The sequence below is a fragment of the Musca autumnalis genome, unplaced genomic scaffold, assembly GCF_047663935.1.
Source record: "Musca autumnalis isolate F117 unplaced genomic scaffold, ASM4766393v1 scaffold_1, whole genome shotgun sequence".
Taxonomy (NCBI): domain Eukaryota; kingdom Metazoa; phylum Arthropoda; class Insecta; order Diptera; family Muscidae; genus Musca; species Musca autumnalis.
The window spans coordinates 256,351,636-256,372,964 of record NW_027411644.1 but is presented as its reverse complement, the minus strand read 5'-3'; the positions used below and the strand labels follow the sequence as shown (position 1 = coordinate 256,372,964).

At 33.5% G+C, this 21,329-nt stretch overlaps 1 protein-coding gene across 3 annotated transcripts in view; it reads left to right on the top strand.

Moving 5' to 3' along the window:
• Meltrin (disintegrin and metalloproteinase domain-containing protein meltrin) overlaps positions 1-21,329 on the top strand; it is a 265,939-nt gene that overhangs the window by 201,348 nt on the left and 43,262 nt on the right. The window contains exon 1 of one of the 3 annotated variants that reach the window (XM_073960861.1): positions 3,356-3,395. The exons of the other annotated variants lie outside the window; for them this stretch is intronic. Coding sequence (XP_073816962.1) covers positions 3,374-3,395 — 22 coding nt within the window. The 5' untranslated portion in view covers positions 3,356-3,373. Of the gene's footprint in view, positions 1-3,355; positions 3,396-21,329 lie in introns of those variants that run through there. 3 annotated transcript variants of the gene reach the window in all.

Here is a 21,329-nt window from a genome sequence, read left to right as displayed (position 1 = left end):
GAATTTAATTTTCAAATGTGTCGTTCTTTAGCATATATTTTTATTATCCTTTTTAAATCCTTGGCGTGAAAAATTGCGACAATTTCATAATCCGTCAACCACACCAACAGCAGCAACAACCACATTACCATCATTGTATTTGTCGACTTCGCTTGTCAAATCTTACACCCTAATGCTTGTAGAATTTGTCATCATCATAAAAATTCAGACAAAAAAAATATGTAGAACACACGCACCCTAAAGTCAGTTAAACTAGTGCGAACACCCAACCACGGCTTCTCATTGGCGTGGAATAAGTCCCTTAGGCTCTACTAGAAATATTTGTGCCTCTGTACCTCTTTATTATGTCATTTAGATGACTATATTAAAAATGCATGTACGGAACCCATCCTCACCGTTTCCTCTTTTTTATGTTAGCTACGCCAATGCCTTTGTCATTCACTCATTTTCCACCATCATAATATTATATGTAATTATATTAAAACAAAGTGAAAGGATATTATAATAGAGCAACAAAATATAAAAAGAAAACGAATAAAACAAAGAGAAGCTCCCAAAAAAATTCTATAACAAAATTCATTATTATGGCGAAATAAGAAAAAAGGAAATCGTGCAAATTTGTAAATTTTTGCTTTTAATTTGGCATAAAGTAAGCGAGTTTTTTTTTTAATATTTCTCCTCAGCTGTACCCAAGGGAGTAAGTGAAATTATGTGGGTTAGAAAAAGAGGTAGGTAAAAAACGTTTGAGAAATTATGCCAATACTTTAAAATATTTAATAATTTTACAAGCATTACGTATATAGGAATAAAAATAATAATTGACATTTTAACAAGCGAATGTTTGAAAGTACCCCAATCGACAAAATGGTGCTTATTCTCTACAAACATTACCCGTGAGTTTTGTTTTTCCGCCTTTTCAACTTAAAGGAGAAAGTTCAGAATAACCCCCCATTAAAAATTACCCAAAGAAGAGGTACCACAGTTTCAATAAAAATAATTTTATACCCCATGTGTATGTATACAGCTGTTCATTGTCTTGTCCGATGTATAGGGTAATGAAGCTAATGTCTTGAACATTTTTAATATAACTGGGATGTAACAAATTCCTCCTAGAAACATAAGAAAATTGTGAAAAATATTCCGAATATTACACTATATATTCTAACGCCATCTACATATCAATTTTACAAAAGACCTAATATGCGAGTTGTTTGAAAGTTTAAATTGATGAGCATATTTTTAGGCGAAACAAGAGATAATAAGAAATAAAGCATATACCTAAATGAAAACTTGGTTAAACCAACAAACTGGTATCCTTATACTAAGCTTATCAGTACTTCAATAGAATACATTTTAAGCAGATCTATTTAGCATTTCATTGTGCTATAAAACATGCGGTTTTCGGATCAATTGGCTAATGAAGCCAATGCCTTGAAATTTACGAAAAGAAATGCTATTGGTGCGAATGTTTTAAATATCGCTGGACCGTTTAAAATTCATCATAGAAATATACGAACATTGTGACAAATATCCCTAATATTGCACTATATGTTCTAACGCCATCTATTTATTCATTCTCATTTTAAACCCAATAGGAGAGTTGTTTGAAATGTTTAAATTGATGTGCATAGTTATAGGCGGGTCTACAAATTGATATCCTCATCCACATCTTATCAGTGCCTCAATAAAATCCATTTTAAGGTCAAATGTATATGTACCCAGTAAAATGTTCGATGCCAAAGATGCTATTCAATCATGGGTGAAAGTGATCTGGCATGTCATCTTTTTGGCATCTTCATCGATGAATTTTGTATGAGCGTGGACCCCAAATTTTTGGATCTAAAACATGTAATTTACACCAATGCTTTGATATGTCATTTTCACCAATGCTTTGGCAATGACACTATCATTACGACGAGAGTTTTAACAACGTTGGTTGTGATTTCGAGTCTCCGACTAAATCAAGCCTATTGTAAAGAATTTATATTATATATTTAGAAAAATGTGTATAAAGAAAAACACAAAATTCATCTCTATTGCATCTATGGAATGGGTTCAAATGCTGGTGAATAGATCGGATCTTTCACGACTTCCTTTGCATGGGTTTAAATGCTGAAGAAACTACGGGATCTTCCACGACTTCCTTTACATGGGTTCAAATGCTAATAGAAAGATCGGATCTTTCACGTCTTCCTTCGAACCAATGCATAAGATGCAATGAAATCACGATTTCGCATAGAACCCCTTCCTTTAAATTTTGCTGGGTAGCATTTCCTTGTGCCACATTAAGATGGAGTTTTCGGATCTATTAGCTAATAAAGTTAACGCTTGAAAGTTTGGAAATGAATTACTATTGTTGCGAATGTTTTCGATATCACAGCGCTGTTTAAAAATCCTCCTAGAATGATATGGAGATTGCAAAAATATACCCAATGTTGCACTATATGGTCGTACGTCATCTATATTTCAATTTTACCAATCACAATTTGCGAGGTCTTTCAAAAAAATAAATTGATGGATATTTTTAGGCGGAATATTGAAATAAATTTCATTATATTTTAACAAATGATAATATGAAATGAAGCAAATGCCTGAAAGAAAATTAATTTAAACCAATAAATATGTATTCCATAGATTTGGCTTTGTGACTTTCGTTAACCAAGTCATAATGTCGAAAATGAAATTGGACCTCCTAACAGCGACCAGAACGGGCAAAAATCTTAAATCAAATATACGACAAATTATAAATTACCTACAGAAAGTTAACTAGAGTCTCAATAGAATCAATTTTATAGCCTATAATTTAAACTTTCCATACTGTGTGAGGAGATGTCCGATCTATTAGGTTGTGAATCTGGTGAGAAAGTGTTTAGTATGGGTAGACTGTTGAAAATTTCTAGAATAATGTGGAAATTGCCAAAATATTTCTAATAATGCAAATTATACTTCAACACCATCTAGATTTCAATTTAACAAAATTTAATTGGTGAATTGTGTGAAAAAGATAAATTATTAAGCCTACTTTTAGGCGGAATATTCATTATAAATTTCGTTACAAGTGATATTGCAAATACTAAAAATAAAACTTACTTACATCCGGTGAAAAATATGGTTGTTACAACAATATTTGAATAGAAAAAGATATTTTCAGATGCGGTATAGAATAATGCCCCTACAACTATAGTTTTTGTCATATTGGACAAAAATATGTGTCCTAAAACTGAATATGTTGTAAAATATTGTGGACATTCTAACATAAAAAAATTAATACAATTAAATAATATTTATATTTGCACATTTTTTTTTTATTAAAATAAATTTTTATGATATTTTTTCCGTTTCTTTTTAGGTAAGTCTCTTCAAAAACCTTTTTATGGAATCGGATAGGAAAAAAGGTAAAATTTATTTAGAAAAATTCTCATATATATTCTCATGGCTTATGGATGTCAAGATTCTTTAATCTATCGAAGATCAAGGCATCTTGTTACTGTAACCATATTATGGTTGCAGCAATAATCATTTTTGTTAAGAGCAAATAATTTGAGATGAAGTATTTCATCTTAATTCGTTTGGATGGTAAGGTAAGAGAAATTTTTGACAGCTATACCTTTTAATACAAAAATACAGCACGAACGTGTCACGCGTGAGTATTCAAAAGACACGCGATTTTTTTTTTGAAGAAACACCATTTTTTTCTGATCGTGAATGTTAGAATGACATGACACGTATGCTGAAATAAATTTACCCGCGTGACACGAAACAAGAATAATAATGATAATTTAAAGAAGAAATCTGATTATGTAGTATGCCAACAATATATTTTTTCTATTAAGGTTTCCACACGAACATAGGGAATAAATTACATTCTTACAGACAAAAAGCATGGTTGTTGGAGTCATACATATGTTTAGAACAAAACATTTAAGATGTAACATCTCTTTTTTATTCGTTTGGGTGGTAAAGTAAGGGCAATTTCTGACGAATGACCGTAAATTGGTCATATCTTAAAGGTCGGATCACAGTAGAATGCAGCTATATCTTGCAATACAAAAAGAAAACATGAACATGTCATGCGTGAGTGTTTAAATGACACAAATACGTACTTCAAATGACTTGAGCACGAATGCTAAAATGAATGTGCACGCGTGACACGAAACATGAATAAAAATAATAATTGGAAAAAAATTATTTAAAATAAATCAATAAAAATTTCAAGACCACCCGAGAAGTGGCCTTAAACTCGATTAAAGCGCAAAAGTGTTGAATATTGCGTGGAATGGAACAACGTACTCCATATTAGAACTGGATCTAATTTGGCGAGTCGTTCGTCGCAGTAGGATTTTTCTATACCTTTGACCCATTAAGTCAGGAAACTTGGACTTGTCACGAAAAAAATATTTCATTGTAATCAGAATCAAAAGGACTACCTTCGATGAAAATTTCAATACAATCCTCCGACAACCCTTTAATTGCACTTACGCAAAAATATTGAACTTTTTGTGAGGAAGATACAAATGTCTTGGAACTTGATTTAAATTTGAGAGACATGTTACAGTGTGCACAGTATGGACCATATTAGACACTCTTTTCGATTGTCATCCTTCCCACCAGCCATTTTAGTTCGTCATTATAGCATAGGGTTTTCTAGAACTTTAAGACCTTATGTCAGGAAGCTCGTTCTTGCCCATGAAAAACATTAGCGGTATTCACTTATGGTGGTAAAGTGGCATTGTAGATATTGTACATCTTGTTAATATTGTAGATCTACAACTGTTTACAATACCACAACAACAAAATACATGAAAGTTTATTTTACCACAGGTTTGTTAATTTACTCGACCTAAAAGTATTGTAAAAATTCCATTGTACTTTTACAAGGGTATAGGACAGCTGATTGTTTTGCCGTCTTTTTGTTGTGAGTTTTATTTTATGTCGGAGTTTTGTTTTGCGGTAGAAAAATGGGAAAAATAAAAAGAATAAAAGAATGGAGGCAAAGAAAAAAATAAATGTTTACGAAAAAAGTGTAATAAAACTGAAACTGAAAGATAGACTTACGACGACGTTAAGATATTTAATTTGTTTACAATATTCACAAAAAAGACGTTCACACTTCGTTGTAAAAAACCCTAGTACATTAACAAGAGTCACCATGAGTGAATACCGCTATTATATCGCTGTAAACAGCAACACAATGAGAAGCTTTAGTAAATATTTCAAAACGTAAATATAGTAAAAATAATATTTCAAATAGTAAATATTTCAGACATAGATTGAAATAAGAAATATTACGATGTACAAAGTTTGTGACAAAATCGAGAGTTTTCGAGAGTTATCGTGTGCTCCAACCAGATGTATTCAAAGGTTTCAACATATTTTGGGTCATAGACAATTATTTCGATGAGACACATTTTTGACCATATAAACGTGTTCATGCCCTGATTAGTCATAAGGTTGAGGGCAAGATCTATTTAGCAGGTCACGTAAGTAGCACAACAACAACTCTATTTTGGCCGACAATTCTTCAAGATGATTTTGATTGTTTTTAAGTCTAGAGTAATACCCCAATGTCCTTAACTTCATCATTACTTTCTGTTATAGATAGTAATGTTTTCCAAAACAAACTGACAGTGTTGCAAAATTTTACGGATCGCTACCAATATCATGATTTCATCCCGGCGAAGGGAATTATCAATTGGCTTTCAGCTTTTTGAAATGATGCCTTTTTAGTGAAAACCCGAACTCTGGTATTCTCAAATAAATGAGAATTACAATCACTTTTCGGATTTCCCAAAGAACATCAGAACAAAAATGTTTGCAAACAACTATCAGCACGTATCAACTAAGAACTCATCGAGTTCTGTAAGTTGAAGATAACATCACCACAGTTGTCTGTGAGTTATTGTTGTTGGAATTTATTTCAAATTCCCCTGCGCATGCCATCCGCTGTTTTTTGTTTGTTTTGTTTTGGTTGAAGTTGCAATCTCATTTGATTGTTTTTAAGTCTGGAGTATTACCATGATCATTTGGCATCTTGGTAATACTCCAGACTGTTTACGTTTTCATACAATTTATTCACAATAACAAAAAATATGACAGATTGAAATCAGGACGCTGGCGTTTTATGCCACCTTATAATTTCATCATGAAGGTTCAAATATGACTACATTCTTCAAAGTCATTTTCTGTGGGTCTAAAAATCAAAAATTTTAAAATAATATTCAATTCTGCAGACATTCCTAAATATTTGTTGAAAAACTATCCTCCATATTTACATCTCAAAAATTTTCAACAATATTCTTCAATTTCAAGTGTTCAGATGAACTCTCATTTTTTGTGTGCATTTTCAACCTCTCAACTCTCAAAAGGATTTTCAGTAATTCCTTGCAAAGTAACTTTCAAACAACTACTCAGCACATTTCCTTTCCCTTTTTTAACACAAATTTTCTACGAAAATTAGATTTCATTTTCCCTGTAGGCAATTTTCTCACTTTTACAAAGAAGAATAAAGATGAAAAAACTACAACTAAGTTAGCCACCTACTTTGAAATGTGTTAAAAGGGTCAGGTAAACGCCTTTTGTGTGTTCCTTCCCTATTATATCTCATTCTCATCTGGCAACAGCAGCAGCAACCATCGCAACCATCATCATCAGCTGCAGCATCATCAAGATGTTGTTTTTTCATTCTTTTTTTGTTATCACAAAAAAGAGCAACTAATTTTTTATTTGGAAAAAAGGATTTTTCTCTCAGGGAATTTAATCGAATATTTTAAAGCTATTTCAAGGAATTCTTTGGAGATCCTTAATGAATGCATTCTTTGTTCGTTTTTATCAGTCCTTTTGTGGTTTTTTGATATTTTCCAGAAATTTTTAATTTCAAGAGATAATTATATATTTTGTTCGACGATTGCCTTATGATGCAGCATGACTGGGTGAGTTTGAAAGAGAGTGGCGGTTAACCCTCTTGTTTGTTGAGAGAGGTCCTTAGGGGATAGAAAAAAATAAAGACTATTTTTGGAACAAATGTTAGGTAAAACTTCTATGGAATTTTGCATATTTATCAGCAAACACGAGAAAAAGATTGTGTTGAGAGATAATAAACATAATCTCAATCAAATCTGTTTGTGATCAGAATTGTGATAATTTATACGCATATTGCCTAGTGTATTGTGTAGTCCAATATATATTTAATCCAGGAACCACATTTGTAAATACATAAATATAAGAACCATCCTCCAATGGGTTAATTGTGAATTGCATTTTTTAAAATAATAACTCACTTGTTTTGAATTGTGTATGTTGCTTTATGGGACAGCTGTTATAGTTTGGTTTGGTTTGATTTTTATTTTTGCATTTCATTAATTACCGTGGACATGGAAATTGTGGTAGTAGAGAGTTGATATTGCCGCCACGGGCTGATATGCTTGAAGCATGCCAACCAAACATGCATGCATGCAATTCACATCCAGCATATATCAGTTACTTACTTTACATTTCTTGTTGTTGTTTTATGGTTTTATTTTTTCTTAATTAGTTTTACTGAATAACGGTATTTTTTGCATTTTAATCTTGATTATAATCTATGCAAATCTCTTTAATAAAATATGTATTTAATTTTTTTCTTTCCTTAAGAATTGAACAGTTCGAAATGAAGAAACATTTTGCATACCATTCACCATGACATGTGATTCGCTGCAGCATTATAACCCACATTTTTTGATGTTGTTTTTTTTTCTTTACCATAATTCGTTTTATATTGAAATTGACATGCACGTATGTAGCAACTGTCAAAGATGTCTATCAACACAATTGTTTAAGAAAAAAAAAAAACAGAAATTATAGGAGATTGTAATGTTGCGAACTGATAAGATTTTCTTATGAAATAAATTTCAGTGAAAAAAAATGTAACAAACAAACATTGTTCCACAACATCCCATACGGGACAAGGGAGACTTCTCTCATATCAATGAGTGCACCCCGATTCATATTTAGCTCAATGATATGGGACCTACTATTTATCGCCGAGTCCGAACGGCGTGTCTTAAGACACCACTTATGGAGAAGTTTTTCAAGGCTGAAATACTCAGGAAATGTCGCCAACATTACTGAGGGGTATTTTGCCACCGTTGAAAAATGTTTGATGTTGCTTGGCCGGGGAATCGAACCCCCGACCTTCTGCGTGCAAGGCGGGCGTGCATACCATTGCACCACGGTGGCACCCCTGTATATATAAATATTAAATGTAAATGTATATTTTTTAAAATTATGTTGAAGCTATAATAGCAGATGCTGAATGGGTTAAAGCATTATGTGTTTTTTCATTGTATGAATGAACATATTTTCGTAATTTTAGGTTTTTAGAAAGGAATTCAATCTTAGAACTTAATAAATTAACATTAGTGTTGGACAATCTGATTCTCTGAAAGGGTCGATATTTTTCATTTCGTTCACAAAAATGAACCAGATCGTTAATTTCGCTCGTAGGTTCATTTTCGGTCAATACTATATTTCAATCTATAATTTTCTTGTGAATATATGTACATAGTTCATGCCTCCTCTTCTTATCATCAATAGGCAATAAATACACTTTCCAATCACTAAAAAAAAATAATATTTTTTGAAAATAATATATACTTTTAATTATATACGGTGCGCCTTAAATAAATTTAAATGAAAGGTGCTTACACCTAGGAAGTTTTTGCGGTTTCTGAAACTACAATGTTCATAGATGAGAAAAATCAATAAAAATCGCGGTCAAAGTTCACATTTTTAGGACTTTTTTAGATTTTCACGATTTTGCTTGGAAACCGCAAGTCTTATCGAAATGGGATTAAAGAAAATTTTGTAGCAGTGAAAATTCTCTACAAGATTGACCTAAATAGTATTTTCGTAGGTTTTACCATTTTTGAGATATAGAAGTTCAAATTGGGACAATGTACTGACTGTATATGCCATGTAGGGTGCAGCTTAACTAACTTTGAATGAAAACTGCTCACGGTGCTCTTGAATCAAATTTAAATGGAAAGTGCTTACACCTAGGAAGTTTTTGCGGATTCTGAAACTACAATGTTCATAGATGAGAAAAATCAAAAAACAAAAAAATCGCCGGAGCCCTTTTTAAATAAATCGCGATTCAAGTTGACATTTTTAGGGGTTGTTTAGGTTTTTGCGATTTTTCTTGGAAATCGCAAGTCCTATCAAGATGGGAATAAAGAAAATATTGTAGCTATCAAAATTCTCTACATGATTGACCTTAATGATATTTTCGTATGTTTTACAACTTTTGAGATATAGAAGTTGAAATTAGGACAATTCAAATTCAATTTAATTCTGTATCGTCTCCTTATAAAACAATGTCATGACTACAATTTCCCAACTTAAACTTATATATCTAAAAAAATGGTACAACCTAGGAAAAATTAGATACGCCAGTCTTGTAGAGAATTTTCACAGCTATAAGATTTTCTCGGACCCCATGCCGATAAGATAAGACTTCAAGCAAAATCGCGAAACCCTAACAAAAAAACCTAAAAATGTAAACTGAGCTTCTTTATCTCAAAAATGGTGCAGCCTGAGAACAAATCATAAATATCAATCCTGTATAGAATTTTCACAGCTACAACATTTTCTTTATCTCCATTTCGATTGGACTTGCGGTTTCCAAGCAAAATCGTGAAAACATAAAAAACAACTAAAAATTTGAATTTTGACCGCGATTTATTGAAAAATCCCTACAGCGATTTTTTCTTGTTTTTGGATTTTTCTCATCTATGAACATTGCTGTTTCAGAATTCACAAAAACTTCCCCTGTGTAAGCGGTTTTCATTAAAAGTTAGTTAAGGCGCACCCTTCATGACATTGTTTTATAAAGGGCCGATACAGTCAGTGCATTGTCCCAATTTCAACTTCAATATCTTAAAAATGGCGAAACCTACGAAAATACTGTAAAGGTCAATCTTGTAGAGAATTTTCATAGCTACAATATCTTTTTCTGTCTTATTTTGATAGGACTTGGCGTTTCTAAGCACAATCGAGAAAACCTAAACAACCCCTAAAAATGTCAACTTGAATCGCGATTTTTGTAAAAAGCGCTCCGGCGATTTTTTTTGTTTTTTGATTTTTCTCATCTATGAACATTGTAGTTTCAGAATCCGGAAAAACTTCCGAGGTGTAAGCCCCTTCCATTTAAATTTGATTTAAGAGCACCGTGTGGGTATATTGAAAAAATTTTTCCCAAAAACATATGTAAAAATTTTTGATTACGATTAAAGATCAAAAGTTTTACGGGGGAGATACTTAAAGGAATGGATCGACAAAGACCATTATGGAAGTGGATCTCCAGCCACTACATATGGTGCCATTGGGGGTTCTCAAGAAGTGTGGAGTTGCACCTGAAAAAAAACTTTTACCATTGTAATTGAGGCAGCGAATGCAAGTTGGTTCAACAAAAATCAAAGTGATTCGATAACAGGTCTTAAACTGAACTTATCCGAAATTTTGTGTGGGAGGTACCGGATGGAGTGGAGAAATATAGTCCATATTTGAACCTGATCTATATCTGGTAGATATATTTGGATGTGTAAAGTATGGACCAAATCTGCCACTCCCTTCAAGAGTTACCGTACGAAAAATTTTTCCGAACGTTTGTGGGAAGGTACCTGAAGGAGTGAACCGATATGGCTTATCTTCGAACTTAAACTATGTATGGACAAAATATTACGAAGGCCAAATTTTGGACCGAATCGGCAGATCCATTCGAAAGTTATCTTGCACTCCAACCACCTCACACGGCGTCATAGGGTTTTTTGCAACTTTGGGACTATTTTCTCAGGAAGTATGGACTTGCCCTTGATGAAACTTGTACCATCGAAAAGGGGGCAGTGAATACAAGTTGTCGCAACAAAAACCAACGCGATTCGAGAGCAAGTCCTAAACTGAACTTTTCCGACATTTTGTGTGGGAGGTACCCGAAGGCGTTTACCGATTTAGTCCATATTGGAACCACAGCTAGAGAGTTAACGATGTGCAAAGTATGGACCAAATCGGTTACTCCCTTCAAGAGTTATCGTTCGCACAAATTTTCCGAACATTTTCGAACTTTTGTGGGGGAGGTACCGGAAGGAGTGAACCGATATAACCCATCTTCGAACTTAAACTAAGTTTGGACAAAATATTACGACCGAATCGGTTGATCCGTTCGAGAGTTATCGTGCGCTCCAGCCAGACAGACGGAAAGAAATGCATAAATCGACTCCAAATTGTGTGAAACACATTTCGTCCAAACATACTTGGGGTCTAAAACCATTATTTCGATAAGGCACATTTTGTCCGTATGAAAGTGTATAGCATAAATGCTGAGGGCATTAAAAATCAATCAAAAAATATTGGCCAAAAACCTGAGATATTGACCAAAAAACTTTTCTAACCTTTTTTAATTTTGTTATATCAAATCACATGCATTCCTTAAGATCTTGGAGAAATATTATTATTCCTATTTCGTGTCACGCGGCTGCATTAATTTTTAGCATACGTGATCATGTCATTCTAACATTCATGTCGTGTTTATGTCGTAACATAAACTTTTTGGAGTATGCTATCGTGTTATTTGAACACTCACGCGTGACACGTTCGTGTTTTCTTTCTGTATTATAAGATAAGGCCGCGTTTTAGTGTAAATGGACCGTTTAGATATGACCCATTTACAAACAAACATTCCCTAAGTTATTGTGGAAATATTATTTTCCGCTTTGAATATTATTATTCTTATATCACGGTCAGAGACGCGTGTGCATTCATTTTTAGCGCCTTTAAGCCTAACATTCTTGTCCAGTAAAATTAGTGTTTCCTCAGAAATATTTCGTGTCACGCGGACATGGTCATATTTTCTATATTTTAGAGCATTTAATAAAGTCAATTGAGGGAGACACCGTGGTGCAGTGGTAAGCACGTCCACCTTGCACTCAGAAGGTCTGCGGTTCAATTCCTGACCAGAACAAATCCTCTCATTGTAATGTAGGCAACATTTCCTATGTACATATTTCAGCCATGAAGAACTTCACTACAAGTGGTTTCGTAAGACCGCCGTTCGGACGATAAAAAGTCGGTCCCATATCATTGAGCTAATATTAATCGGCGCGCGGTCATTGATATAAAAGTCTCCCTTGTATTGAATAATGCCATTTGAACACTCACGCGTGTCACGTTTGCGCTTTCTTTTTGTACTAAGGAATACAGCAGTGTTTTAGTGAGAACGGACATTTTTAATATTACCCATTTACAAACGTGCCATTTTTTGGAAAGTACCCTTAGCATGCAAACGAATTATGATGGAAGACAACATCTAAAATTTTTTGCTCGCAACATATGATTCCAGCCAAAATTCTCTTCCTATATAAGAATTTCAAGCGGACTTAAACTGTTAGTTTTTTTTTTCAAATAATCGGTTGCTTGCCGGTGTGGCCGTTTATTTTTTACAGTCATCAGAAAACCACAAAATGATTTGATGTTGCTGGACAGTTTGACAGTAATCGATATTTCCAACAAATCGATAGTCAAAACAGATCGTGTGTAGCCCACTTAAGAGACTTTAGTTCACTTCCTGTAGATTAAAATCTACTTTTAAAAGATTGTAGAAAGATTTCGTACTGAGCAGTAAGGAAGAATTTTCATATTATTGAACTCTAAATAGAATTGGGGTTGTATTGTTTCTTGTGTTAACGCGGCAATACGAGTTGCGGGTAGTACGATGAAATATCCCGATATTTAAGCTGAGTACACATTGTCAGTTTTGGATGACAGCTTTGTTGGTGCTTGCTAGTGTGGCCGTTCATTTTTGTCATTCATCATGCAACCACAAAATGTTTTGTGGTTGCTGGACGGTTGGACAGTTATCGATAACTGCGAAATATCGACATTCAAAACTGACAATGTGTACTGCTCTTTAGGGCAATGGTCTCTATTATAATGCTATAATTTTATTCTCGATACTTCTCTCCATAATGGCCTGAATGCTCCTGAAATCATCATCATGCCAAAGTGGCATTCTTCCAATATACGAGGGATTACAATTTTTTGAGGTATTCATTGAGACTGGCAATGGAATAATTAGGCCCACTTTTTATGATACCTAATCCACAAATGGGTTAAAAGTTACACTGGAAACTTCCAAAACTTTTTTGCTATTTATCATAGGCTGAGGGTATTTATTTTCAGCCAACTGATGTTTTTTTCTTGTTTTATGATAGATTTTTAGCTTAAATATGATGGTGATATGAAATGTTATACGTTTCAAAAGAGGTCGGATATAAATATATATTGCACGCATTGGAAGGGATCGTATAGAAGTAAACATGTGTCTATAAAGTAATACGAAATTAGAATTTAAAATTATTTTATCCAATAAATCTATTTAAGGAGATTTATTATAAAAAATCTAATTCATTTCTCCTCAGGAACAAATAAATATCCGTTAAGTACTCACGCAACCCACATTAAAATAGTTTTTCCAATTTCAAAAAATCCTTCTAGCTGCTAATTCCTGCCACAAAGAAGAAAAAAATTATTTTCTTCGTGGCGTTGTTTATAACCCAAAATGTTTACAATACCAAATTTAATGATCTGCTGTTGATGATGATAATGATGGCATCATTACATTTTCCTAACAACCAAACACTAATGAGTTTTGTTGCTCCTGTAACACACTTCGCTAAGCATATGGCGAGGATGGTGGTGCCAAAAACAGCAATGGTCTGTAATAGTTTACTTTATACCAACGCCTGAATGAGCGAGCGTCTGCCTTCAAACAATGGAAAAAGGAGCAAGCTAGGGTTTTAAAACAAACACCGTCCCACAGTTAGCGCCACAAGGATGTCGATGTTAATGATGAAGATAAACACAAACAACACCAAAGAGTTACAGCATCGCGTGATTCACATGTTGCGTAAGGTCATTACGTCTTAGTATAATTATAACGAAATCCACGAAAGATCATCCACTACAGTCTGCAAGCAACTCTGGTGGATTTCGAACTTGATCTCTGATATTGTAGAAAAACTGAACGACGATAGAAAGAAGAAGGGAGATAGCTATTTCCGTAACGTGGTGGAGAATTTACTCTGATTTTGTCAAGTTGTTCGGTGGCGGGTTGGTACTCTATCATTCGTGACTATGAATAAATTGCCCTAATATAAAGCACATTAGTGAAACAAAAGAAAAAAACTAAAGAGCTCCGCAATCAATAATAAAAGAACAAAAGAAATATCTTGATATCCTGATTTAATTTAAAGAAAAGAGCTATTGTGTAATAAGATATAGTGAAGCTGAAATATTATTCATAAACTTAAGAATTCAACATAAGAAGTCTATACATATAAAAATTTTATAATAATAAAACAAACAAGAAAAAGTAAAAAAAAAGTATATATGAAATATAACTGAACATAGAATAAGAAAAATGCAGTGCTTATATTCAACACGTGATGCAATTGCAGCTTAAATCTCCTAAACGACAAACTACAAAACAATAATATAAATTATCTGCAGTCATGAACGAAATCTCACCAAGAGAATATTAAGTGATTACTTCAAAACTAAGAGTACGAAAAGGAGCATAAATAACAAATGCATCAAAAGAAAAAAAATGAAATTAAAAGGAAATCAACAATAACAGTTGGGACCGTCAAACCGAGAAAAAAAATATACGTAAACCGTCACGAAAAGTGCAAACCAAAACAAACCTAATGAAGATATAATGCATATCAATAACATAAGTAAACACTGTGTGAAGAAGTAAATAAAACGAAGAAAATATGCATAAAATGAAGGAAAAGAACAAAACCTTAACGGCAAGAAGGAGATAAGACGGACAAACTGGTCACAACAAAATAAAAAGAAAATAGAAATAAAATAAAATGGTCCAAAACAAAGCAAGGAAAAACTAAGAAAAAAAAAATAGAAAGAAACAAAGAAAAAGAAACAAACAAAAAAAAAGAAAATACAAATAAAAACAAAAAAAAAACAAAGAAAAATGTATATAAATCATTCCTAGAACAGCAAAAAGTATAAAAATTTACGTAGTTGCAAAATAAATAAATATCTAATTTAGAAATTTTGTAATACTAATGGCAGTAAAAAGTAAATAAAAAATAAATGGAAGAAAAAAAAAATAAGAAAAAAATACAAATACTATATGAATTATAATAAAATATATATTTTATGAATTATATAAATTGTACATATACATATTTTTATAAGAATAAATTGTAAGTATGTAGTTTTAAAATAAGAAATAAAATAAGATAATGGATATCAAAATATTCTTTATTTTTTTTTGTGTTACTATAAAAAGATGGTAGAGTAGATTCTCTGAAATGATGTAGGGTGTTGCAACTGAGGTAAGTTGGAATATGTTGGGAGGTAGGAGCAGGAATAGACATGTGGATAGTTGAACTGAAATAAATGTGCAGATTTTAACACAGATTATGGGCGTTTCTTAGAAAACTTGGAGCCATTAAGAAACGCATTGGCTGTATACATATAAAGTTACAGAAGGGGTGGGCGGCTCAATCTGTACAGACGGACGGAAATTGCAGACAAATGGACAGTTTTTGTATGTTGATTATGGTTTTTGGTTATTTTATGTACCTGACAAGTATTCCCAATTTATATATTTTTTTTTGACACGAAATATTTATGTGTATGGTCAGGGTGTTCAACTGTGGAAAGAATCTACCCAAATTCCGACGAGTAGCCGGTTGGAGCCACCGTGTCATAACCATCATTGGACACCCAAAAGAATCCATAACACACACCATAAATTAAAACACGAAAGCAAACAAGGCCAAACGCCTTTACTACATCACCCTCCTCACCCACACACACCTCTGGTGTGGGAACAACTAGAAAAGTAAATAAACCACCACATCCTGACACTAAATTAAACAAACAAAACAATCTTAGGGTTTAACTAAGCAATTATAGATTTAGTATACCTTTAACAAAAATACACACTGAAGGCCATACAAGCCAGCTATCTCATCTGTAAGGATGAACATCATCCTGGCATCATGAAATAAAAGAAAAACAAAAATATTATCAAACAGCTGTTATTGCACGAAATGTGTTGAAAAGTCCTTGTATACAAATAGAAAAAATGGGGAAAGGTTTTCAGCGCCTTTGCAATTGTAAAATGATATTCACCCACTTCCAACATATTTCTTGGTTTCGCTTTCCCTTTATCCAATCCAAGTGAGTGTGATAAATCTAGTTTTTGATACCAACTAACCTGAGAGCAATTTGTGTCAATGTAAATATCATCTTTACTCCTATAGGATACGTTAGGATAGACATTGTGGCAAAAAGTAAACATATTTACTAAGGATACTGGGTGATGGTTGTGGATCCTGGGTTATTCCAAGGATCCATCTCTGTTGTACAAAGAGTAATAGCAATTTTATGGGAAAAATAAACATGAATGTCCTGGATGATGAAAGTGATTTTTTTCATTATAGCCACAGAGGAGGGACCTCCTGCAGGGATAAAAAGTAATGTAAATCTAATGCCACTATGTCATCAGGTCAGAGGTTCAATGATACAGATTTCATAGTGAAAACCAAGCAAAAAAGCAACAAACTATTGTTATAACGCCAGTCAACTCTCGGATGCCTTGTTGCATAAGGAGTTCATTGTGGATTTTTATCATCACTTTATTTTTTAGTCACCAACTATACAACTGTTGTCTTACTAGCACAGCATGAAATGTTATCCTTTCAACTATCACCGCAGAATTATCACACAAACGCACACTCGCCCTATAATGATGTCATTCTTTCTCCTGTTGCTGTGTGTGTGTGTGTGTGTGCCTTGAAGTATGGCTTTAGGTTGTAGGATATGAATAATTGAAACCAATAAAAAACCGAACAAGATTGTGTTTTTGAAATCTTATTTAATGATATAAATTATTCTGTGATATATCACAGATAGCTAGTCATGAAGTTGATGATAGTCTCTAACAGAATGATAGCAAAGGATTAAATGATGGAAATTGGGAAGAAAAACAACAGCAAATTATCTCTAATTGTTTGCAAATTTATTATAATCGTAGTTGAAATAGTTGGAAGAGCTACTAAGACAAGACAGGGTTGTCGGGGTTTAAAGGTAAAGAAGCTAAATAGGCCAATAAAACACAACATAATTGGACTAAAAGTGACAATGGCATTACCAAAGCGCCAATGTTCCTTTCAACTAAGTGGACGAAATCTACTTTTAATTTGGTTACTAAAATCCGTGGTGCAATGGTATGTACATCCTGAATATTTCGGGCATGTAAAACTTTTCTACAAGTGGTTTCCCATATCAATGAGCTAATATGAAATAGTTGGAAGAGCTCCTAAGACAAGACAGGGTTGTCGTGGTTTAAAGGTAAAGAAGCTAAATAGGACAATAAAACACAACGTAATTTGACTAAAAGTGACAATGGCATTACCAAAGCGCCAATGTTCCTTTCAACTAAGTGGACGAAATCTACTTTTAATTTGGTTACTAAAATCCGTGGTGCAATGGTATGCACATCCTGAATATTTCGGGCATGTAAAACTTTTCTACAAGTGGTTTCCCATATCAATGAGCTAATATGAATCGGGGTACACTCATTGATATGAGCGAAGTCTAATTTGTCCCTTCTGGGATGTTTTGAGGAACTATTATTATTGTTATTACTAAAATCCGTGATAATATTTTTTTATTGTATGCCTAAAAATATACTTTTAAATTTGTTTTCTCATACAACTTGCCCATTAATGATTTAATGTGAAAAGTAGATGGGGCTATTTAATATAAAACAACATTAAGAATGGATCTTTTAGTACGCTTTTTTGCCATTCTACTATATTGCTGTACCCTTTCGAGGTCAATAGAGGAATCTTCTTTACAGTTCTTCCTAGCGGACCTATATTAAGCTTAGGCTGCAGAAGAAAATTAATCCGCTTTTCCACAAGCTTTTCTGGAATCCACATTAGCATAGTTCGGATACAGAGCGGAACTTGCGCTTTCTTAACAGAAGACCTCATAAAGGTTCTCCATTGGCAGACGATCCATCAAAGGAACAGACCAACGTTTTGGACATATGAAAGGATTTTTTAAATGGACAAAAACAACATTTTGAATTTCAATATTCTTCCAAGAACATAAGTCACTTTAGAGGTCTCCACTGAAATAATTCGTCTACAATTAAATTGGCATTCCCTTACAGGTCCTCATTGAACGGGCAACTTTCCAAAAGTCAGAAGAAGACTTGTTGGCTATGGAAATGCTTTTTATAGGCTAAAGGAAAGATGACGGTTTATGAGACTTCTATAGACAGAGGACGAATTAAATGTTAAAAACAAGTAAAAAGACGTTAAGTTCGGACGGGCCGAACTTTTTATACCCTCCACCATAAAATAGTCTTAATTATAATGGAAAATGAGTGTCCTTTCACATTTTTAGGTGGAAAAATTTTTCGACCATGGATAGATACTTCAATTCGCTAAATTATCTAATAATCTAAAAAATGCGTTCAGCTAGGTGATAGGTACCACCTACGGGGCTATATCAAAGAGTCAACCTATCTTTATAATTTTTGGTGGAAAAGTTTTATAACTGCAGGAAACATCAAAAGTCAAATTGAGGATAGTTCCATCAAACAATGTAGACCCTCAACATACCGAAAATCGGGAGGTATCGTTATATAGAAGCTATACGAAAACATTGACCTATGTTGACGAATTTTAGTGAAGAAGTTTAGTGACCACTGAAAATTCAAATGTCAAAATACCTCAAAATACCGAAAATTTAGAGGTACCGTTATATGGGAGCTATACCAAAACATGGGCCTATGTTGACGATTTTTACCACAGAGAACCTCAAATGTCAAATTACAGCTAGTTCCGTAAAAATTTTAGCTAAAACCCCTCATGATACCGAAAATCGGGAGCTACCGTTATATGATGTGGAGAAGTTTCGTGGCCTCTGAGAAGCTCAAATGTCAAATTACAGCTAGTTCGGTTAAAAATTTTAGCTAAAATACTCAACTAACGATTTTTGGTGGAGAAGTTTCGTGATCATTGAGAATTTTTAATGTCAAATTGCAGTTAGTTCGGTCAAAAACTGTAGCTAAAATTCTCAAAATACCGAAAATCGGGAGGTACCGTTATATGAGAGCTATACCCAAACATGGACCTATGTTGACGATGTTTGGTGGAGACATTTCATGACCACTGAGAACCTCAAATGTCAAATTACAGCTAGTTCGGTTAAAAGTTTTAGCTAAAATACACAAAATACCGAAAATCGGGAGGTACCGTTATATGAGGGCTATACCCAAACATGGACCTATGTTGAAGATGTTTCGTGGAGAAGTTTCATGAACATTGAGAACCTCAAATGTCAAATTACAGCTAGTACGGTTAAAAATTATTGCTAAAATTCCCAAAATACCGAAAATCGGGGGGTACCGTTATATGGGGCTATACCAAAACATGGACCTATGTTGACGATGTTTAGTGAAGAAGTTTCATGACCATTGAGAACCTCAAATGTCAAATTACAGCTAGTTCGGTTAAAAATTGTAGCTAAAATACTCAAAATACCGAAAATCCCCATATAACGGTACCTATATGGGGGATATACCTGGACATATGCCCATATCCTTTGGAATATAAGTTTGTCGATCACTAGGAACCCTAAATGTCAAATTATAGCTAATTCGGTTTGAAAATGTGACTAGAAACGTCAAAATATCTGAAATCGGGCTGTACCGTTATATGGGAGCTATACCAAAACGTGGACCGATATAGCCCATCATCGAACTTTTCCTGCCTTCAAACAAAAGACACATATTCCCAAAATTTCAGCGTCTTATCTCCATTTTTGTGTATGCTAGGGTGATTACCACAGACGGACGGACATGCATAGATCGACTCAGAATTTTACGCTGATCAAGAATATATCTACTTTATAGGGTCGCAAATGAATATTTCAATGCGCTACAAACGGAAAAACAAACTTAATATACCCTCCATACTATGGTGGAGGGTATAAAAACTTTACTTATATATTATTAGTACCCCAGAAAATCTCTTCATATGTTGAGATCTGCACTCTAATTTATTTGTTGAAAATTGCAATGAAAATCACAGTGATTTTTTGTTGATTGTTTTGTTTAATTGTCAACAGCTTTGTTGTTGTAAAATTTTACGCAATATGTGTTAAAGTTTTGACACATTTTGAGTTGCGTATTTATTTCATACTAATAAACTTATATATACGCAATACGTGTTAAAATTTTACAAGGAAGCTGTTGAAAATTACGCAATTTTGTGTCGCATATTGTTGCCTATCATTATCATTGTGAAATTCAACAGAAAAAGTTTAGAGTGTCGTTTAAATCTAATACAGCTCTGAAGTCCAGTAATGCTTATTAAATATTCCGCCTAAAAGTATGCTCTAAGTCCCGGGAATATTGTCAAAAAACTTTAAATTTTAAATAGATATGGCGTTAGAATTTTTTTTCTTCTATGGACCAAAGCCTATTAAATGCCCCCTATGGACAGAATATTAGTTTAAAGTCTTCTTAGGACAAAAGACCTCCTTTTAAAGCGGTTCTAAGGAAAGAAATTAGTTTACAGAACTTCTGTAAAATAATTCAACATTTCGTACAATTCGTCTCCATTTAAATTGATATTCACTTACAGGCCCTCTATGAACAGCAGACCTTTTAAATAACACCTATGGACAGACCATCTTGATGGACAGGAGATCTTATAATGGTAAAGGGTTTTCAAAACAAGTCAGGATTGGTATGGAATTGTTTTCAAGGGTAGAAGGAAAGAAGAAACACTTTTTGAGGATTTTTCTTCAATAAAAGGTAGCTTTTAAATTTCTTCAATAGACAAAGAACTTTTTACATAGCTCCCATGGGCATAATGCTTCAACAACTGCAACAAGATCTTTAAAAGGTCCTCAATGGAGAGAAGTTCTTTTATAGGTCTTTTGTGAAATAATTCGAAACTTGTTCTAATCCATCTCCGATTAAATTTACATGCACTAAGATGCTCTCTAGGCACAGAGTACATTTCAAAGGTCTATTAGTGCCAGACCTCTTTGATTGACAGTAGACTTTATAAAGTTTTGTTTACTATGGAATTTTTTTTTTGGTCTGAGGGAAAGCTTAAACCCTTTTATGGCTCTTCTAGAAACAGTTATCATTTTAAGATATTCTTTAAGAAAAAACAACTTTGTGAATATCTTCTATGGACAGAAGACCTTCTAAAGGCCCTGGGGACAGAATACCTGTT